The following is a 23,182-nucleotide window of genomic DNA, read 5'->3' on the forward strand; positions in this document are numbered from 1 at the left end:
TATCCAGAAGTTAACAGAAATGGAAGGAAGTACTATCATCCTTACGCAGCAATAAAGCAGACCATTTAAAACTCTTAGTACAGTACAGCTATATATTCCTAAAGAAGGAAATATGCATAATATCCAAAGTATCCCAATCTGAAAGCATGCTATGCCGTTGACTCTTGACCTAGAAGTTTGCTGTAAGACACGGAAATTCACAATAACAGCAAAGTGAATGGCCGGATTGCTTTTCAGTTAAAGATACCTTTCCACTCCCTAGGGGGCTAGTCTACACGCTATCACTGTACATTTCTCTTAAGAAGCAACTCTGAAAAAAACCCCAACCCAATAAATTGACTCTGTTGCTTGGTAGTTCTGATGTTTTCTCCTTTAATGGGATATAACCTTGACAATTTTGCATGTGATTAGAATACACACTTTTCCAGGAGACCCTCTAGTTTAAATAATTGTTCAGTGCAAGTATATAATGAAGTACTTACTTCAAACACATTTTATTTTGTACTGCTACAGTTTTTCCAAACAAGTATTTTCTGAAGTTCACCATAACTTTCTTAAAAAAAGAATTTTAAAATGTGCTGGTTATTAAAGCTTGTTAGCAATGAGCTGATATACAATGGCAATTCATTCACAGCCTCATTAAATTTTACTGGCAATTGATGTAAATTTAGAATTTTCTTTTGATAACTTCATTTAAGAGCAGAGACTTTTCTTGGTACATGCCACTTGTTTGCTTATTCCTTTAGATAGAAGCAGCTTACCTATGAGGCAATAGAAATTATTATTTTAAAATATTCAAGTCTTTTCCTTGAGCAAGAGTTCCAACATCTCAAAGAAAAAGATCTAGAAACTATGTAAGTTGGTATTTTTTGGTTTTATGTGGCAGTTTGGAAAATCCTATCTCAGATGTTGTCTATAATAGCAGCCACAGCTCTTATCTTTGGGACTGATAACTTTTAGAAGTCAGGAAACATGACAGAATTCCTCCCAGTATACAGTGGATCTTTTCCATGACACAATGTATTTTCACAGAAGAGATCAAATCAGAATGTCCTTCTCCAGATAGCACATTGATAGCCTAAACTTTGAAGAATCAGATTAGATTCCCCAAACTTCCATCTCTTCTCTAAACAGTAAATTTTAGATTTTGGTAGTTCTATTTAAAGGTATATTGATATTTTAATTATCTTTAACTTGAACTGGCCTTTAATTACATTCAATCCCTTTTACCGCTTTTTCAAATACACCTGTGAATCTATGTTTTGAAATGCACTGACAGTTTCCATTTTCTATTTAGGTCTCACAACCAAAGATGATGACCAATTTAATTTGCATTCATATCTCCTCCCTTTTTTCCCTGAAGAAGAACAAGATACATAGAGCAGGTCTCCTGCAGGACGACAAGCACTCAGGATAGAGATGCTTCAATTGTTGTGATCTACTTAATCTTGTTGACCAAGGGCTTCTTTTCCTAAATTCACAGTCAGGTTTAAAGAACAGCTAACATGAAGTGTTCTCAAAATGCAATTGAGTAAAGTGATACATACTTCTTTTACAGAGAATTTTGTCCACAACTTTCAAAATGCATTATACTTAACTACCTGAACTGATATAATGGAAGTATTATGTTAATTTTACAGAACAGTAATGAAGGCTGTTATAAAACACAGTGTTTCAATCAAGAGTGAATAAAAACCAGAATAACAACCTTGTGTTCTGTACTACTTTAAAGTCAAGTAAGATCCAATTTACAATACAGATGTACAGATATTTCTTCCAGTACAACTGAAGAAGTGATGTGTTGCAGTGAGGTGATGGGAAGGAGGAATAAGGGGCAAGGCAAGAAAATCATAGGCCAATTTTGTCATCACAGTCTTTGCCCTATAAAATCAAAGCCTAAGGCACAGAAAAGGCCAAGATCCATAACTGAATCATTGATACTTGCAAGAAACATGATCATATGGAGGAGAAGGCCAGTAGCTTTTTTTCAGTTTTAGTTGTGCTCGTAATTGTAGTTTTTTACTAGATCAGCACCTATAAAACTTGAATTCTATTAACATTTGCAGGCCTTGTTTAATTAACTAGTATAAAGAATACACTGAGAACAGAGTCCCAAAAACCTTCTCAGTGACTATGACAGTTTACAGAGTTTCCATCTATTTGTAGATGTACATTCCCTCCCCTGTGCTGCCTCAAGCTACTAAACTGTGAGTACACACCCTCTCAATGAAAACAGCGTTGTTATCAATGAAACATGATACCATTTTTTAAAAAGATTTCAGGAAAGATCTGGGGAACCAAAGACTGGTAATACTGGCATCTGTACTGTAGAAATTAATATAGTGTTCTAAGTGTATTGTAGGTCCTTGAAGAAGAAGAAAGTGGACAAGAAAAGCCAGTCTGTCTCACATCTGTGCCCAGCAAGATCCTGGAGTGGATCCTCCTGGAAAATATGCTGGGGCACAGGGAAAATAAGGAGGTTATTGGTGACAGCTGACATGGCTTCACTAAGCCTGATGAATTTGGTGGCCTTCTATGACAGGGTTACAGCACTGGTGGATAAGGAAAGAGCAACTACCTGGACTTGTGCAAAGCATTTGACACTGTCCTGCATGACATGGATTGGATGGATGGACCACTCAGTGGATAAGGAATTGGCTGGATGGTCACACTCAAAGAGTTGTGGTCAACGGATCGATTTCCAAGTGGACAGCAGTGATGAGTGGCGTTCCTCAGGGGTTGGTGTAGGGGCCGGTGCTGTTTAACATCTTTGTTGGCAACATGGGAAGTGGGATCGAGTGCACCCTCAGCAAGTTTGTCGATGACCCCAAGCTGTGTGGTGCAGTTGTCACACTGGAAGGAAGGGATGCCATCCAGAGGGACCTTGACAGGCTGGAGAGGTGGGCCCATGAGAACCTCATAAAGTTCAACAAGGCAAAGTGCAAGGTCCTGCACACAGGTCAGGGCAGTCCCAAGCACATATACAGGCTGGACGATGACTGGATTGAGAACAGCCCTGCAGAGAAGGACTTGGGGGTATTAGTGGGTGGAAAACTAACTATCAGTCAGCAATGTGTGTTTGCAGCCCAGAAAGTCAATCGCATCCTGGGCTGCATCAAGAGAAGTGTGACCAGCAGGTTGAGGGAGGGGATTCTCCCCCTCTGCTCTCGTGAGACCCCACTTGGAGTCCTGTGTCCAGCTCTGGGGGCCCAAACATAAGCAGGACATGGACCTGCTCAAGCAGGTCCAGAGGAGGCCATGAAGATGATCAGGGGGGCTGGAGCACCTCCCCGATAAGGACAGGCTGAGAGAGTTGGCGTTGTTCAGCCTGGAGAAGAGAAGGCTCTGGGGAGACCTCATTGTAGCCTTCCAGTACCTAAAGGGGGCCTACAGGAAAGATGGGGAGAGACACTTTATCAGGGACTGTAGTGATAGGATGAGGGGTAACAGTTTTAAACTGAAAGGGGACAGATTTAGATTAGACATTAGGAAGAAATTCTTCACTGTGAGGGCAGTGAGACACTGCAACAGGTTGTCCAGAGAAGCGGTGGCTGCCCCCTCCCTGGAAGTGTTCAAGGCCAGGTTGGATGGGGCTTTGAGCAACCTGGTCTAGTGGAAGGTGTCCCTGCCCATGTCAAGGGTGTTGGAACTAGGTGATCTTTAAGGTCCCTTCCAACCCAGACCATTCTATGATTCATTCTAACATGGTTTTCTTTCTTACTGAAAGGTAAGGTCCCTCACTGAAGGCTTTTGAAACACTTAACTGCCATGGTTTCCATATAAATAAATAAATAATTGTTTAGAGATAGGAAATGAGGGCTACAATAAATGGCCACAGAGGAGGAGTATCACTATTAGAGCCTTGCAGGAATCTGAGCTGAAGTTCATGTTTTTCAGTAGATTCATAAGTGATTTGGAAGAGATGTTTACTAATGATAACAAAGTTTTCTGATGATACCAAGTTACTCCAGGTGCCAAAGATAAGGGCTTACTCTGAAGAACTGCAGAAGGACTTTACAGTACAGAATGACTGGGTGATAAAATGGCAAATGAAATTCAGTACTAATAAATGTTAAATATTAATAAATTAATAAACTCAGGAGAGAACAGTTCTAACTCCAACTTCAAAAGTGAGAGATGTTAATTGCAGATTTAACTTTCCAAACATGGATGAGCTTTATCCCTATTGAATGAGAAATACATTTTCTCCTCATAGACAGGAATAAAGAGGAGTAAAAATGAATCTAGTTTCTATACTATTTGAAACTACCTGAAATGACCAGTTTTGAGTGGTAGAATCTAACATAAGCCTTCTAATTACAATCACTTGTACTGGTTGATGGGAGCCTGCAGGGGAGAAATGCTTTGGTATTTAAGAATCAAGACAACTTTTTTTTGTAAAATAAGACCTTTGCTTTCTTTAAAAGCATTTTAAGTCTTTAAAAGCATTTTAAGTCTTTAAAAACTAGTTTGTTTAGAGTTATTTTTCAGTCCGTGATCTTAACAACCAGAACTGGTTCTCAAGAGCAACAGTCAGTCAGGAGGAAGATAACAATTCCATTCAAGGTTACTTTCTGTAGATGACAGAAATCAATTTACATGATTTACAGAAAAAAAAAAAAGGACTACAGCCCAGAAAACCATATTTATTTCATAAAAATATTTCAGCATTCTGTGAAATAAGAAAGTATTTAATGACTACTAAATACTCAAATACAGTGAAAATATATGAGGAGAAATATAAATATAAATGTGCTTAGAACAACTGCTAGCAAGAGGTTCAACTTTACTTACCCAAAGGCAAGTGACACTGATTTGACATTAAATGGGAATTAACTACACTGTTATCCAAGACAACAATCCACATTTTACATTTAAATAGAACATGGAGAATAAGAAAACAGAAATCAGTTCAATTTAGAAATTTTTTAAACATTAAAAAGGACTCTGTAGGTGACACTGAGAGAGGACCGCTCTGTGCATTTCTTTGTATCTGAGTCACAAAAAATGTGTTTCCCTTAATGAAACATTTTCAACAAAGTTTGAGGTATCCTTGATCTACTGTGTCACAGAATGGATTTTTAACAGCATGGAAAAAACTTCAAAAGTAATACTTCAGTATTCCTTAGGATGGAGATTATTCTTTTTGGACTCAATCAGAAATGCTGGTCTGCTGACTGCAACTGTGTAGAAACAATGCTTCCATCTAAGTTCCAATTGAAGTGCAAAGATGTGAGCTTTAGTGGCTTCTAGGACTAAGTTCAGATTGCCTATGTGTCCATTTTAGGATTCACAGTACAGAACAAAAAAGTAAGTGCATGATCCAAGATGCTTAAGTGTTTAATTTCACATTATTTTCTTCATTAGTAAAGCTAGATCAAGATGTTCCTACTGATCATCTCACTTACTCCAACTTCTGTATTATTTTGTACTATTCCTTCATTTATGACAGTGCAGCTATAAACTAGACCATTGAAATGACTGGAGTTTAAAAGTAATGCCGCTCTGATAATATTTTGGTTTTATTTTAGGTTTGTTGGTTTTGTTTTTGTTTTTATAATACATCTGGAACTGAGATTCACTGAGTTGTTCTACAAACAATTACATTAGCAAAAGTCAGTTGCAATGAACTGGAGCATGGGAGCTGGAACGATTGGTCACTTTGTATGTGAAGAGGTTGGAAACTCCTGCAACTACGTTGCCAGCAAAGAAAATATAAATGGTAGCATGTTCATTGCCTTTGAAAGGAGAGGAGGTGCTTCCACACGAGGTGTTGGACATCCCTGATGTTACTCAAGCAAAGGTGTAGAAACTTTCTGCCCCCTCAGTCTTTATGTGTGCATGCATGTCTCATGTTGAATCTGGGGAACTCTGCGGTCAGAAAACTCAGTTGCAGAAGCCTAATGAAAGCAAGTGGAAGGACTTAAGGCTTTTCTGATCTGGCATTTGTTAAGTCAAGTGTAATATTAAAAGCAATAATTTGCCCAAAAAAATGAGTATCAAAAGGAATTTTACATTCCCATAATGACTACACAGAATTTAGGAGTTTTCTATTGACAAGCACATTGTGCATTAGTCATCTCTCACCCTCACACACCTTTTCCTGGCTATTCTTGGCTGGCTATAGGCAATGGTAGGCTACAAGTGAGTTTTAAGATACATCAGTCATAGTGGGGCCAGACAGATCCCTCTCTTCCCTAAAAATAAGGGAAGGCTCACATGACCTACAGGCAGCTTTTCTTGCCACCCCAGGGCTGTGTGTCTGGGTTCTGTTCTGCTCTCTGCCACCAATGCAGTTTGTGGTGTGGGGCAAAATTTGCCTCCTTCTACCTCTTTACCTGTCTGCACAATGAAAACAACGATACAGATCTTTCTGGCAAAGAAAATATTCAGCTGTGTGTTGCACATCAGAACTTTCATAACATCTCTACAAAGTACTTTGCTATTGGCCATACATCTCAATTTATGAATCTTTGCTCTAGTTTAAATACCTCAGACAATGGGATTGCCTACACCTTCAGTGAAAGGGAGTAAAAAGTCTTAACACTTTAAAGTATGCACATTTTCTGATTTTGCTTTTTTTTTTTTATTTTTAGTTGGATTCCTTACAAGTTTGACATATACAGGTGATTTGTTTTTCTTGATTTTTACGCCATGCAATTTATAAACTATTTTATAATGTTTTGCTACTGCAAGGCATAATATATTTTGAATTTTTATTTTGAGAAATCAAAATATATTTTGAACATTTTTCTCTTTGAAAAATCAATGCCTCCAACCTGAGATAATTTTTCTTCCTCTGAATTTCAAAAAAAAAGGAGTGCCTTTCAATATGACAATCAAAAATAAGCAATTATTTTTCAACTAAATAGCATTCTTCCATATTATTTTAGTCATATCTCAAGTATTTTAGTAATGGAACTGGACTTGTTAATTTCAGTTGTTTGCCTTTTGTTAGTCATCGCCTGTTTGTATAACCAGAATAATATTCGTTGAAAGGATTTGGGATTACAGTAACCCACACATCCATGAAGTAATATAATTTTCCTCTTTAATGATATAGTGTTCAAAAAGTGTGAACTTTAAGCAAGGCTGAGTGGAGGATAGAATTCTCCTTAAATCATTTAAATATAATACAGAATTCTAATATTTAATTTAAAATGCTTTTAGAGAGTAGCTCTTTACTAATGTTTTCCTTTGATGAACATGTTGCTTTTAAAAGCATTTTATCTGTGGAGTTATTTTTCTGTCTTTCTTTTATCCCTTTACCCTCCATCATATATATTACCTTGCCTAACAATCAATTGATTCACTCTTTCACAGTAGAAATATGGTAGTGGTCTAGAAGACGACTGGTTAATCAGATATAACTCACCCAGTGGGACACTTTAGCGACAGTAACATGTGTAAAAGACATCTGAGTTTATTGTGGATGCAGCTGAGTCACAGAAACATATATTTCTGACTACACTACTATATCACAATGTCACAGCAAATTTAAAAACTCTTAGAAGTACATACTTTCAGATTGCTTGAGATGGTGGTGTCTTTTTTTAGTATTAGTATGGCTTTAATTAGGAAGAAGCCTTTATCACTGATAATACTTTGACTCTTCACACATTAAAGCCAACACAGAACCTTTTTTAAATAAAAAAATAAGCACTGTACAATAAAATAAAGCAGAACCAACAACCAAATTTAGCTAGTGGATTCTTGAATGTGTTCCAGCATCATAAATTATGACTTGATTTAAAAGACTGTATATCAAATCCATATAAATATCCTTACCTAGCAGTCTCTTTCTAATGCTAAAAGCTGTGTAACAGCTAAAGCTTCCAAGTAATTATTTCTAAGCTAGATTCTGGTCTCAGCAAGACTTTTAAATCCTAACTGAGTAGCTCCTGTCATAAACTTGCAGTCTTCTCTGAAGAAATTATTTCAGCTTTAAAAAAAAAAAAAAAAAGGATACTACTATAAATATATTTGGGTGGTGTTGGAAATACAGCTTTAAAGAAATGACATGATTCTGCTCTTTATGTGCTTCCCTTTTAGAAAGAAAAACCTGTAACATTGTTTTCAAAACCTTTCACAAGTGTCACTTATGGAGTAACCATTCTGAATATTATATATTCTTTTTGTCATTTTCAAAATCTACAGTAAGATAATGACATCTATAATTAAGTTTTTAAAATGGGAAATAAATTGAATGAAAAAATGAAAATTTTCACCCTTCCAACACTCTTATTTCAGTATTATCAGGCTCCAAACTACATTCTCTTTCCCCTTTTCCAAAACTGTATTTGACTCTATTAATTCTGTATCACAAATACAATGACTCTGTTTTGTTCTGTATTAGCATGGATGCTGAATCATCTCGGGAAAATAGGACAAAGGACAGCAATGATACCATTACTGATCAATGATAAAACAGAAGCCATGTTTAACAAATATGAGCATCTGTTAGTATAGGTGTAGCATGCAGACTTAAGAATCTTAATACCTAACTAAAGAAGGATAATGGTTCAGAATAGTATATCCTTGAAGCACAGATTTAAAGAAACAAGAAAGGACAAAACAGTATCCTTGGAAAGACCAGGTGTTTCAAGAAGTTTTAGTGTTTTAGTGGTATTACACTTGTATTAAAATAATTTATTACTTTTCACGTAATTTTTCTACAAAAAACCCTATGTTCAAGTATATAAAAACTTCAAAAATCAAATTTTTAAACGCCAAAATTTTACATACAACTTTAATTAGTCAAGCAGAACTCCCAATTTGAATAGATATATGTATATGCAAAGTAATGAGAATGATGATAGACAAGATATCTAGTGAATAAATATAAGAGAACTGTAGAATAAACAAAACGGCAGAAAGAAACATAATTCCCTAAATTTCATCTGTTGATTTCTCCTGTCATTTTAGATGAACTGGTTTATACAGTAATGAATTTACATAATAAATATAGAAAATCAGGTAAGAAAATGTCACTTCACATTTCCAAAAACCAAGAGCCACATTGTAATAAGAAAAACACTAACCAGACAGTCTATTCTTCTAGATTACTGAACGTACCAGGTGATTGAAGGCATAGGCCTTCTGGCTTTACACCTTACAATTTAGTCACATCTCAATAATTTCCATGAAATATACAGCCTGTCATGTTTCATTGTTTAATTAGCAACTTGTCAAAAATCTACACTATATAAATGCAGTTTTAGGTTTGTTTTTTTTTTTCCACATGCTCACCTACTTTTTATTGGGATAATGAGCTGAGGAATGACAGGAAGAATCTTGTTTCCACCATGTTCCAGCATGTCATGGATTCCTTGACGAGCAAAAAACTCATATGGAAATGTCATTTCACAAAGCCCATCAAAGAACAAAGGCAGGTAGCAATGATAGTCCAGCTTTTCAATCTCTACCTGAAAATACAAAATAAATAAACAAATAAATGCAATTTTTCAATACTAATACAATGTGATTAGGCCAACAGATAACTCATGCCATCTACACAGGTATGTTTAGTAAATAATAATTTGATTTTTATCACTGCAGAATATCATTAAGTCTCAAATATGGTTTATGGCCAGATATTGAAATCCAGAAATATTAGACCTAAAGAATAGAATTAAAATGAATATGCTCGTATATATTTTCACTTTTTGATGTCAGTACCAGATTCTGATATTCTTGATTGTACACTTTTCTTTGTAAGTTACCCATGGGAATCAAATCAGTCATTTTAAGAATAACATTCTGTTTATTTCAGAAAAATCTGATCTTTACATCTTCGCTTGGACATTCAAAAGAACAAATAAGAGAAAAAATCCTGTAACCAAAAAATATGCAGCATGGCACAAATATCAATATTTGTACAGAATTCCCAACTTTCTAGAATTTTGACCTAATTTTATTTCCGATTAATTTTAAGAGCAGTATTCTAAAGAAATTCCATGGGTCTCTACTGTGAAAAAAGGCACAGAAATTCGGTACCTATTTCTAATAAGAATCTTCCTCCCATTCTAAAATACAAAGTGTGCTAGCTTTCCAAAGCTACAGACTTTGTGAGGGATTTTTCATTCTATCCTAGTTTTCTCCCTTTTCCTTCTTCTACACATCAGCACTCTGATGTTACATATACCCAGGATAGCCAGAGAGAACCAGAAGTTGTTTGCTTTCAGCCTGTCAAAGCTCTGAATACAGCTAAGAAGTGACTCAACAGCAAAGCACTTTCTCTGAACAGAATATGATCCTCAAAATCACTTGGAGATCAGTTCATCTCTTTAGGCATCCACTTCCATCTTTAAAACACTGCTTAGCTGCTACCCTAGTTTTTCAGCGAGCTTATATTTTGGAATTGGATAGATGCTTCCTCCTTCACACCTAACAAGCTTTGTCACACAGACCAAGCTGAAGCTCCAAATATCCTAAAAAAAATTGTCAGGTTAAGCAAACAAATACCCAGCCCTTGATTTGGGGCCAATAATCACATTCTCACTTGAATTGTGGAAGAAAAGTCTGAAATAAAGCAGCCAAGAATTGAACTTGGGTTTTACACTTCTTGGGTAAATCCCATAGTCAGCAAGCACCAGACATACATCCTCTGTTTGCAACCATGATTCATTTTCCTCCCTCCTTGATCTGAATCCTGGTCTTGTGCAACTCAGCTACTGACTTGACTGCTTCAATCTTTGATGTTGAAACTGATCCATCCACAATAAATGAAAATTAATTGGAACAGACACTTGAAAGGAAGTCCTTTACATTTGATGTGAGCATCTTACTATTGGCAGATGTAGCACCAATTACATACTTACATAGTCTCACATGCACTGATTGTTAATCTCTTATAGGAGACTAAAAAGAACAATTGCATAATGCTTATTCACCTATGTGAATGAAATCAAGTCCCAGTAATGAACCATGCAGAAGAAGGAACAAATGAAACCCACATTTCCTATTTTCACAACACCAAATATGACGGCTTATCTGCAATTTTTGCTCACTGGCTTCTTGTTTCACAAGGGGAAATGCCTTTAGGGTCCATTTGTAAGAAAGTTCAAAAATAACTGTGCCAAGCAACCACGTATGAAGATCTTTACAAAACAAAAATCAGAAGACATTTAAATTCCTAAAGTGATGGGGTTTGTATTTCTTGAGGACATTCAGCTTGCTACAGACAATACTTGTGAGATGGTAAAAGAAGTCTGCCCCCAAAGTCACTAAGAACAGCAGACAGCAATATAGCAACTACAAACTTCGGGTGACAAGTCTAAGTCAGAGCTCAAATTGTTCATTACAGCAAGAAACCTGCATCAGGTAAGAAGAGGCCAGGTGGCTAAAAAATCATTGACAAAAAAGCATGACCAAGAAGCAGCATTTTGTTCCTGCTCTCTGTCAATAGGACAGTAAGACATTCTTCAATATTTTTCTTTTTAACTTTTAATTTGTAATTTATAAGATTATTAGGTTTCATTTTTTGTTTTTGAATGTTCTAGTTTCAGAAAATTGAAAACAAAACCTACAACAGCTAGTTGTGTCTGGGGAAAGCTTTAGGTGTGAAAAAGAGAGAAAGAATTAGTAATTTTTTTTTTAAACTGGGGGTGTGTATGTGTTTCACAAGGAAAAACATCTTTATTAGATTATGTCTTTTTTTCTTGCTTTTTAGAATTCATTCCATAGATGGATTTCTGACAACTCTTTCAAAATTACAAACTATTTCCATGGAAAAATATCCTTGATGGATGTACATCCATGTTTAGATTACTGAATCAGGATTTGCAACTATTTTGCTCAAAACATATATAGTAGAATTTTTCATTTCTTTTCTCCCACTCTTCACTAATATCTCCTCTAACTGTATCTACCAGTTATCCTTCCTCTCAAAGATGTGATATTTCTGATACTCTGAGCAGTTTTTCTCGGCTGTTCTTTGCCCTTGAAATACACTTTTTCTGTTTCAAACATAAATCTTGTGTGTTCAAAAGCTTGTCAATGTTTTCCAGTGATAATAACTGGTCAATAAAAGATACTACCTTTATCTACCAACTCTGTCTTATACATTACATATACGTAGGAATTATATATATTAAGTTGATTATGGTTTCTGGTTTAAAAACAAATCTGATTTTTACACATGACACAGAAGCTTTATTATGAAAAAAAATCTCTACAAAATATAGGTATGACAAACTGTAGATCATAAGGCATTTGTGTGTACTCACTCCTTACTTCTTAATTAGTTCCAAAGCCATAAGTGGTTGGCAACTGGCATGGCTCTGAAAAGGACTCTGATTTCTAACTCATTTCTTTAAACGTCAGCTGTCCAAGCATACAGGCAATTTTTACTTAGTATTTTGTGCTCTATAATAACTCCCACAATATGGAAGCCAGAAATATTTTGCCTTACATTCTATGGTGTGAAACACTTCCCTTCTGTGTTTACTATTTAGCTTTTAAAAGTGGCTATTATACAGCTGTTCAGAGAAAAATGTGATTTTTCTCTCTACACCCACAAAATCTTTTGTTTGTCACATCCCCCACAAAAAAATGCTGATTAAAGCCCAAATTCTTGGCAAAACTTGTCCACATCTGACAATAAGGCTGCAACTATGCATTTTAAGAAGAAATCTCACAATAATCATTATGAACTTCTGTACTAGTGATCTGTAAGTTATGAGAACCCGGCCTCTGAATTTTCAGTAAATAGGCCAACGCATAAAAATTGTTATATTGCTATAAAATATGATCACACAACAAAACCAACGGTATTATAATCAGTAAAATCTTCTGGTTCATGAAATTTCCATGTTACTTATGTATACTGCAAGCTCCCTAGGTGAAAAAGAAATAATATACAGTTTATAACCGTTATTTTATCAATATGTATAACCAACACACAAGATGGGAAGAAACCAATGGCAGTTTTACAGTTAATTTGTTCAGCAGAAAATCTGTTCCTGTGAAGCAGCTCATAGTGAGAGGCAAGTCTGCTGAGATAATTAAAACCCAGATAAAAGAGTGAATAATAAAAATAATCGTGCCTGTTAAATGAAGAAAGCAAGCTATTTGAGAAAACTTAAGGTACAGAAGTTTGACAGTAAGGATGTCATTGGCCTTTCTTAAATAATCATATTTAATCTGGTAATCTATAAGGCAAACCTGAGTTTTAGAAAGTAGTGTTTAAGATACATAAACAACTTAATTCTCCATCTCATTTCACGCAACAAATTACATAATACTATATGTCTTTGATATGATTATCCAAAAATTGGATTTGACCTTCTAGAAACATTCTATTTAACTGTTTATGTACTCATTTAACATCTTTATCTAAGGCATTAAAATTAGGTATAGTAAAAGAAACTCTGGAACTGTTGATTTGATAAAGACAAACAGGAATTTTTGTAAGGATTTTAAAGCTTTTGTAAGGATTCTTTGGTAAAATAATAGTCCTTTCAAGATTTGTTTTCCATTCTCTACCAGCTATTTCATCTCTATTTTCTACGTTAACGGAAAGAGAAAAGAAGAAACATTCTTGAATAGTCTCAGTTTTGAACTTCCTTTCTGATTTTTCTTCCAAGATTTCTTTCAACCTTCTTCCAAGGTTTCTTTTTTTCTTCCAATATCCTCTACCCATAGCCAAGATGAAGCCCATGCATTCCATAGTTTTTTGGTTTCTTGCTTTTAGTATATTTATCTCTTAATTCATAATGGGATGTTAGTTTTAATCTTCACTATGGAGCAAGTAATGCTCACTAGTATTTTCTAGACTGGAGTCTTTAATATGGTAACTTTGCTTATGGTACTTACGGTTCTAAAGCTCAATTCTGCTGTTGCATATAGTCCCTACAAGTTTTCCAGCAGGAAATTATTGTCTTTAGTCTGCTGTATTTCACCTTTCAATATGTACTACATAGGCTCATATGACAAAGATTCTCTACTGAAAGAGTCTTAGTCTAAGTTATTACTTCTGTCCTATCAAAAAAAAAGAGGGAAGTTGTACCTATATTTTGCATTCTGCAATGAAATGATAAAATACTTATCTTAAGATGAGTGGAAGATTATCAAACTTGAAGAGAAACAGATAATGGCAAGGAAGAAACTAGATAAACATCACAACAGAAATCTTTTAACTCAGAGAGTTAGAGCCTTTTTAACATATTCTGTAGATATTTAACTTCCCACAAGTTAAATAACAAAAGAAAATACTTGCCTCCCATAGATAAATCAGAAGAAGCAATAATAAATATTTTTGGTGTGTTACCGTACTGGCTATCTGAATGCAGCTCTGAAATATCACTTCATGTAAAAAACCCCAAAACAACGAAAAAAACCAACCCAGAAATGTTACATAGATAATAATTTTGAATTTATTGCATTTCCTATTATTATGTTAGTTACAAGAGTAATGCTGTCATCAATAATAGTTGAGAAAAGCTAGGGAGAGATATTATTCTCTTATATTTTATATAGCAAGATATAATTCAATTTTCCATAGCATTTCTATATCTTAATGTCCTATTGCTCTTTTAAATGAAGCTGGAACACAGTAATATAAGTCTGAGAACACTGAAGGGGAGCATGATATGAAAAGGTTCCCAACTATGATGCGCACCTTAAAGTAAATGTAGTTCTAAACTCTTTTCTCTTTCTCATTTTAGGGGTATATAATCGATAATTAATTTCTAGCTATTATTCCTATCTGCACAATGAGTTTTTTTCTACATATAGCTCCAAAATAAAGCAATACAACTCTTTATCCCTGCAGACTAATTGCCTCGTTTGCCTCTCTCCCTCATTTTTCCACCACTTTCTCTCAGCTGACACTTCTGCCTTATCCATGTGGAGTCTTTCCAAATTACGGGGAAATATTCATAATAAAATGCATACACTTACTTTTGGTGCATGCTTGATACATATGAATGAGAAGCATGACTGAAACAGAAATGGTTTGATCAAAATTATTCGGCAATACATCAAAACCAGTCTGTTCATAATCTACTGTAAGCAACAATGGCTAGAACTGGATATGATCAAGACCTCTGTAATGTTATTGAAAACCAAATACACAAATTTATGTCATCACAGCAGACATACTCCACAGATATTATTTGGAGAACAATTGCTAATAGCAATGGTGATGGTCCTGCATAGGATAACCAAAACATTTCCTTTTCAGTTGCCACACCTGAAGGTGACAATCTAATCTTACTACGGTTACTGAGGTGAGGAAAATTAATAGTCAACAAGAAGGTCAAATTATTCCTTAAATAACTAGAGGATCAATGATTGGATGACGAATGGGGGCAAGGAGAAGGAAGATATAAATGTGTGTAAACCCCTCCCCAACTAGAGGGAGGGCAAAAAAACCAACCTGAAATCGCTTCCTATAAATGCAACCTAATTATTTAAGAAATGGACTCTAAGCTACATGTGTGAATCTCTAACAGTCTGTGAGCTATGTCATCCGGAAGATAATCTAGGGCATTTCTGGGGGGGAAATGGGGATTCCATCCTTGCATTTTCATGAATCTTTTTAATTGTACTGCCTGGATTTAGATTTTATAAGTATACACTTTGCTGATAATACAGATCAGGCAGGTCTTGCCAATACAGAGGAGGGCCAGCATATCATACAGGAAAAACCAGGATGACAAAAAAACCCCTTGATTATGAGGCCTTATAGTATGACATGCAATGTTAAAGTGGCGAACTAATAGCAAGGATTTCTCCACAGTATAGGAGTTAAACAGTGTGATACAGTAAGACAGGAAAAAGAGTTCAATATGATACAGATATGAAAAGGGCAAATATTATTTAAAATATATGAGATATTTCTCGTATAGATAGGAAAGCATTAATGCTACTACACAAGGCAATTGTGAGACCTCACCCGTTATTATCATCAATTTGCACTAATATAAAATATCCAGATTTTATCTCCATTAATTCTTCATTGAAAATAACAGCAACAAACTGATATATAGGAATACCCCAAACTGAAAAAAGTAAAGGAAATTAAGTGTTAACTTGTTCTTATTTATTTGGATTCTGATCACATTAGATTATCTGACTCAACTGATTTCTAAAAAAGCATGTAAAATATACTGCTCTTCTAATACAGCAAATAGCTGTAGACTATGCTTAAAGGATTGCTTTCTTTTAATTGATGGGAAGCATTATAAATAGAAGATGAATGCACCCTGAGAAAAGTGCTCTGTAAACATGACTCTGACAAATGTGGAATGTACTCGAGAATTGTTTGTGTGAAGCAAATAATGGACCACACGATAACCTCAGTGGCAGACAAAAGTATCTCCACTACTTCAGAATGTATGCTTATCTAGTTACATTCTTCTTGCTGCTCAAAGCCTTGTTAGACACACCCAATTGTTCCATTTTTTTCTTACATGATTTATTAATATATTGTAAGAGTTCCACAAGCACAATAAATGTGAAACTTTAGATTAAGATAGAGAGGCTTTATTTCCCTATATTTTGCTAATCTATCTTAGTTGCAATTGCCTAATATGAGCATTACATGATGTGTAAAGACAATGTGCACTTATAATAGCCATGTGATATTATATGTATCACATATACCTACTTTGAGAGATGAATGGGAATTAACTATGCCTCAGGGGTCCATAGCCCCATGGTAGAATAAGTTCCATCCTCATCTGTAACATCTGAGAAATCCCCCATAGCTGCACTTAGGCACCAGCAAGAAGCAGAGAACAAACTCTGTTCCTTCACTACAGAATGCAGAAAGGATTATCCTTGTGAAGAAGTTGTTTTCAATTTTGCAGACACTTAATCAGACACCAGTAGACACCTCTTCTCTGAAAAGGAAAGCAAAGAGGATAATACTGTCCCAGTAATATGCAAGGGGAGGAGGCTAGGTAGAGATTAATCCCTGCCATTCCAAGATAGAGTTTGAAGGTAGAAGAACAATACGGAGGTGGCTGCAAGACTCTCCCACTACCTTTTTGAGGAAGACGTACTGATCTTCATTTATTTACTTTGTGCAATATCGAGCTCATTTTAAACTTTATTGGAAGTTGAGTGGACCAGTTTGTCCATCCCCAAAAAATATATACAGTGCAGAACTAATATAAAATTGACTTTTTGGAAAAAATGTTCATCTTTTGCTAAAATAATGTTTGGTACCATTTTTTTAATAAGATGAAACCTAACACTCATGTTATTTTTCAAGAATTAATTGTGAAGGTAAATCAGGAGAGAGTGTCAACTGATTCTATGCCATTCAGAAAGCTATTGGCCAAGTAGTTGTTTTCTTACTTTTTGGCATTCTTTTCCTTTCTCTTTGCCAATTATTCATCCAAAGCTATCTGTCAAATTGACTTGAAATTCTTTGGTTTTAATAAAAATAACACAAAATAGAAAAATTAGAGATAAACAGGAACATTGGGACAAAGGGACATAGAAAAAAGTGTCTCCGGGAAAAGTTAAAAACAACTATCTGAAGATCTATTTTAATAATAAACCGTAGCATAAAATGCCAGAAAACCTTCTACAATGTAATGTACACCTAGAAATGTCCATCCATCCAATTTTGTCATAAGTTTCAGATATACACATAGTGAAAAACTGGCAGTTTTATGGCTTTAGAAATTATGGCAGCTTATAAAACATGTAAAAAATGTTATTAAACATTATCATTTGCATTTTAACACACAACATTTTAAAAAATATAACAAAAATTATGAAAACAAATGACTCAAAGGTGAATTAGAATAGTGATTTTTCTACATTAAGAACATTCTATGAGACTGTTGCTATCAGCTTCTGACTCTTGACTTTTATCTCTAGGCAGAAAAGTGGGCAGAATGGCCATAATAAATAGAATAAACCAGTGGTACCATGTTCACTCTCCCCAACAGAAAAGAAGAAGAGGTATTAAAATTATTTAAGGTGAGTCTACATTAATATCTTATTTCAGAGATGTTATGAAATTTCAAAGTTGTTCCAAACAGAAAATAGTTGCATTTTGCAACAAAACCAAACATGCAGCAAATGTGTTTCTGTATATAAATGTGATTAAGCTATTTCCTTTTTTTAAGCCTTTCCCATTATTCCCTTATTCTAAGCAAAGTAAAGGGGTTACTGATGGTTCCCTACAGGAATAGACATGTTATAGTTTTGCTCACAAATTCCAAACATGTGTTGCCATGGGGGATTTCTGAGCATTGTCAGAGGAAAAAAAAATCATACCTATCATACACCTGTTCCAATCTGCAAGTTTTTAGGTATTATTCCTATACCACTAATATTGGAAAAATTCTTTCCTCACTTTTTATTAATCTCCAAAGATGCAACTGCATATTTGTGGGTAACTATTATTAAGCAAGGAAAACTGTACAGGAAGGAAGACATAGTCCACAGTGTATTCATTCATTTCTTATTATACAGTTAATCTTATTGATTTCACACAACTTTTGGATAATTCTCTTAATGAGAACAACCTACTTTTCAGGTTGACTTCTTAACAAGAATCTATATTTCTCAGAAGTATATTCAGTATAATGCACAAGAGCTCAGTGACTTTACTGGTTGTCTCATAAGTTTAGCAAGAACTGAGAAGCTGATTTACAACACTGAGAGGTTTTATATGTCTCTTGCTCTTGTGAAACAGGCTTGCTAGACACAGAGCAGAAATCTGTAGACTGCACTCTGAAGATTCAGCTTGTTGAAAGCAATCTAAGGCACAGTTTTAAGAGTTAACAAAATAATAGATAAAGGATATCTGGCTCTGTAGATATCGAATTAGGATTTCAAAAAGCTTTCAATAGAGTCCTTTTCAGGAGATTATTAAGTTAGTAGCCACAGGAGGCAAAATGAAGTCCTTTCATGAATTAAAAGCTGGTTACAGTCAAAGAAACAAAAAGGCTAATGGTGGAGTGCCCTGAAGATTAGCAGAAATGATGCTACTTAGTATATTATCACAGTCCACAACAATTTTAAATTAAAATCATTATTCAGAATGATAGAAATAATGGAATATTCAAAAGAATTGAAAATGGCTGAAAAAAAAAAAAAAGATTTACCAATGTGGTAAAGATAGAATGCAAGATAGAAAAGTAAAAACTACAAATTCCTTTTGCAGTTTATAATGCTGCAGCTTCTGGTAATTGCATTGATTAATATTAAGGCCAAATCATGTTGATAACTACGTAAGTATATAGGAAAGGTGGTTCTTATTTTAAAGACTTGCAGTTAACAGTCTGGTCTGATTTATAAAAAGCCCAGCCTGAGGCAAAGATCAATGACATAGGCAGTATTAAGAAAGATTACTTCCTAATATGGGTACTTTCTTGAATACAAGTTTTTAAAGCCAAGAAAAAAATGAACACTTTTTAAAATTTAATTTTTGTGATACTATTTTCTAACTGCTACCATCTTGAATATTCTGGAAGCTGTAAAACATTCTGAATTGTGGAATACTTAAAGTGATACATACAGTGCCAGCCAAGGAAAGATGAGGAAGAGTTTTATGGACTATAGTAACACAATCTTCTCCAATAGCTTCAGGGGAGAAGTTCATTAAGTTCATATTAAAAATGTGTCTTATTTGGGAGGAAAGTGAGAACGGTGAGAAGAGTTCTCTGCCTCTAGGTGCAGAGCTCCCCTTATGAGAACTGTTCTCTTCTCACTCTGTCAGTAGAGTCCTATCATAGGTTCTCCTCTCTGAGGGTAGCATTCCAGGAGAAAGGTGTTTGCCACAGAGGGTCAGGCCATCCTCTGGTGACTCATTCTACTTCTATTAATGCCATATTGGTGCTGTGATGTGCCACACTGACCTACTTAGGAGTTCTTGGCTGGAGCTAAATAGAAGTTTCTGCTCACTGAACAGAATGATCTGAGCTGTCACAAAAAGGAGTACTCCTCATAGAAGGTTGGTGGGCAACTTCACCTAATTCTGCATGAATTTAAGTTTGCTACTTTTGGTTATACCCCTTCCATGTTTAATCCAATGAACACACAGAAACTGAGATTACAATATTTTAAATGCATATAGTAAAATCTAAATGATTTATAGTATGGGTTCAGATGAGTGAATAATTTGTCACAGCTAGTTGTGTTAAATAAAATATGGCAAACCAAGTCATTACTGTCAGCACATTTGCTGAACTTACTTCTAAAAGGAAATCAACACAACACTATCAGTTTAAAAATCAAAACACTGACATCTAGTCAATCTCTTGCCAGACTTAAACTATTCAATTTTAAAAATCAAGTCACAAATGTAAGATGCACGAGCTACTGGACATTCCTCCACTTCCTAGGATCATAGGGCTCCTAACTGAACTTTATTTTCATACTGATTAAGCTTAATTAAAGAACAAATATGTGTAAAGGTGACCCAATTACTCAGGACTTCTAATTATGTATCTCTAGAGCTAATATAACTAAGTAGCAAACCAAACTTCAACTGCATTCAAGAAACTGTTCAGTTTGCATCCAGCACATTTTGCTGAGTATATATATTTTAATGGTATTTCATGTAAAAAGGCATCACAGTAATAGTTAATACTATTTACGATATTATATATGGTGAAATGTATAAAAAAACTTGTTTTTTGTGAGGGTTGCTAAGGTTATTCCAGTTACTGGAGTATTTTAAGATGTTTATGCCTCTTTAACATCTGAATTCTTCACTCTCCTGGAATAGATTATAGATACTAGAAAAAAACACATTTCCAGCAAGGTGAAGTCAAGCATACATAAAAGGTGTCTGACCTACCTTGTGGCTTCCTCAGAGCCACAGGAACTAGATTAAGCTCTGTACTGGTTAACAGGATCTCTTAAAGGGGGAAACTTTGGTTAAACCCTTACTGATGTTTAAGACCAAGGAATTTTCAGGAAGTGTCAAGAAGCTGTAAGGGATCTGTGGCATATGTTGACAAAGTAACTCCATAATTGATTGTCTTTTGGCTGACAACTCTTGAAAGTCATCCCCCAACTTTTAGAGCAATTTAGTGGTAAATCCATTTGGGAATTTGTTCCACCAGCCCAATAGGTTCTTTTGGTTCAATTTTCCACATACGAAAATGACATTCCTTCCCAGGAAAGAGCAATGTCTTAGTATTTCCAGATAAACATCCAGAATCTAGAAAGATGCTAAAATATATTGGGACAGTTATCATGAATGCTGTATATCCAGGCCAGAAACTCTTGCATCTTACCAGCAAATAAATTATGCAATCAAATATTCCTGAAACAGTTGGAGAAAGCAGGGCCACAATGTGTGAACCTTTACTAACTTCAGGAATAATACAGAGGAAAACCAAAACATTCTCACTGCTTGTAAGCGTGTCTGAGAAGGAGCATGGACTAAGTTTTGGAGCAGAGGACTGTCTAAGAATAAGAGGTCAACCACCAGAAATCCTTTGTCCCATGGCCTCCAAGAGTCCTGTAAGATGGCTCTGAAGTTACTTCCCACTTTTCAGTCATGGTCTGGTGGAATGAAATACCTGAGACACTGTGCTAGCAATGCTGCAAGTTCCCCAAAGGTAAATGCAGGTAGGTGAATCACATACTAAATGAACCAATTCCAGACCTTGACAGAGCCTCAGAAATGGAAGGGAATACTGCACCATCTGCTGGCTGATACCAAACACTGTGAAGGTGGTGTCCTCTCAAGAAAGAACTGTGAAACAAGATAGCCAGGATATTATTGCAAATTTCAAGGTCAGATTTTGGAACAAACTGATTGGGCTACCATAGAAAGGCTAAAATCCTCCCCTTATGAAAGTCAGTGTTACTCCAAACAAGTCAAAACTCAAGACTAGCACATAATTTTCAGAACTGATAACCTACAGCATGGCTAATAGATGTTTGCATGAACTATATCGTTACTTAAAACCAAAACAGGGCAGGAGTCATTCTCTGAGCCCAACATACAGTGGTGTGGAAGAGATCATTTCTGTACAGCTAAATGCTTTGATGTACAAAACATGGTGATTGCCTCTCAATTGTATACTGTGAATAGTCTTGGTAGTTGCTTATTCTGGATCATGGATAAGCATTATCTAGGCAAATAAGCCCCCAACAAAATCATACCAGGGACTGTGTTATCTGTGTATTTAACAGTGCTGTGTCAATGCTCAAGACCATACTATGACCATGTTAATTTTTTAGGATAAATGTTGAGGCTGGCATGACTTACACAACAGAGGTGGAGTGAAGAACACAAATACATTTGCAAAAAATGTATCAATACAAGTCTGCTTGCATAACTTTTTAATATTATAATAAATATATCAAAGCATATATGATCAAAATGTTTGGTGCAGGTGTATCACTCAAGACTATTTAGCAAGTTGAGTTGATTAGAAAATATTACTCTCAAAAAGTTAAAAATAAACCCTGCTTTAGGAGATTACAGTTGCTTGTGGCATCTGACATGGGTGTCTGTGAAATGAGTCACTGAACACAACTGTTACATTGATGGCGTCACTGAAAATGGCATTTCACAGTTGGAAAGAAGTCTTCAGATGACATTCAGTCAATATATCCATATGAACTTTGCTGACTTTTTTGGAGATCATATGTTGCCAACAAATTTAACAGTTAAATATTGAAATTATTAATTTCCTTCTTTGTGGCATATTCATTTACCTGTGATAATTTATCTAGCTATAGTCATTTGGATTTCTGTGCAAAATGCCATGCCAGCCCATACGAAGTTTTCTTCAGATAATGGATCTAATCTTAGTGTTATAACTGAGTACACTCATACCAATCAGATAATTCAACAGATCCTTCTGAATTTGGTACCCATAACAAATCTACTTAGGTATAAAAAATGTCACTTCAGAGGGGCCAACTGTTGATCAAACACTGACTTAAGACATTGAATTTAGAAACCCTTCCTTATGTAGTGCTGATTGCTTTATTAAACATTATTTGCTCTGTCAAGAAAACCTTTTTCCAAACTGTATTCATTTCAGCAAGATAGAATAAGTCCCTGGAAGGAAGGAGTAGTTTTGATGAAATCTGGATGGAAAATATTAAAATGTAATGCAATACCCAAGGCTTTATTTTGTTGGGTTAGAAAAGTAACAGACAAAATTGTCTTTGAAATTTAAAATATAAAAAAGCTTCTGTAATGTGGGTAAACCCAATGGTCATTTGCCTAAGTTCAAGTGAAATT

At 35.2% G+C, this 23,182-nt stretch overlaps 1 protein-coding gene across 8 annotated transcripts in view; it reads right to left on the reverse strand.

Annotated features, from left to right (window-relative positions):
- Window positions 1–23,182, reverse strand: part of PACRG (parkin coregulated) — a 253,752-nt gene that overhangs the window by 105,536 nt on the left and 125,034 nt on the right. For all 8 annotated transcript variants that reach the window (XM_074818627.1, XM_074818633.1, XM_074818630.1 and 5 more), the window contains one exon: window positions 9,254–9,425. In XM_074818627.1, the coding sequence (XP_074674728.1) occupies window positions 9,254–9,425 (172 nt within the window). The remainder of the gene's footprint in view (window positions 1–9,253; window positions 9,426–23,182) is intronic.

Source organism: Strix aluco, chromosome 3, assembly GCF_031877795.1.
Source record: "Strix aluco isolate bStrAlu1 chromosome 3, bStrAlu1.hap1, whole genome shotgun sequence".
NCBI lineage: Eukaryota > Metazoa > Chordata > Aves > Strigiformes > Strigidae > Strix > Strix aluco.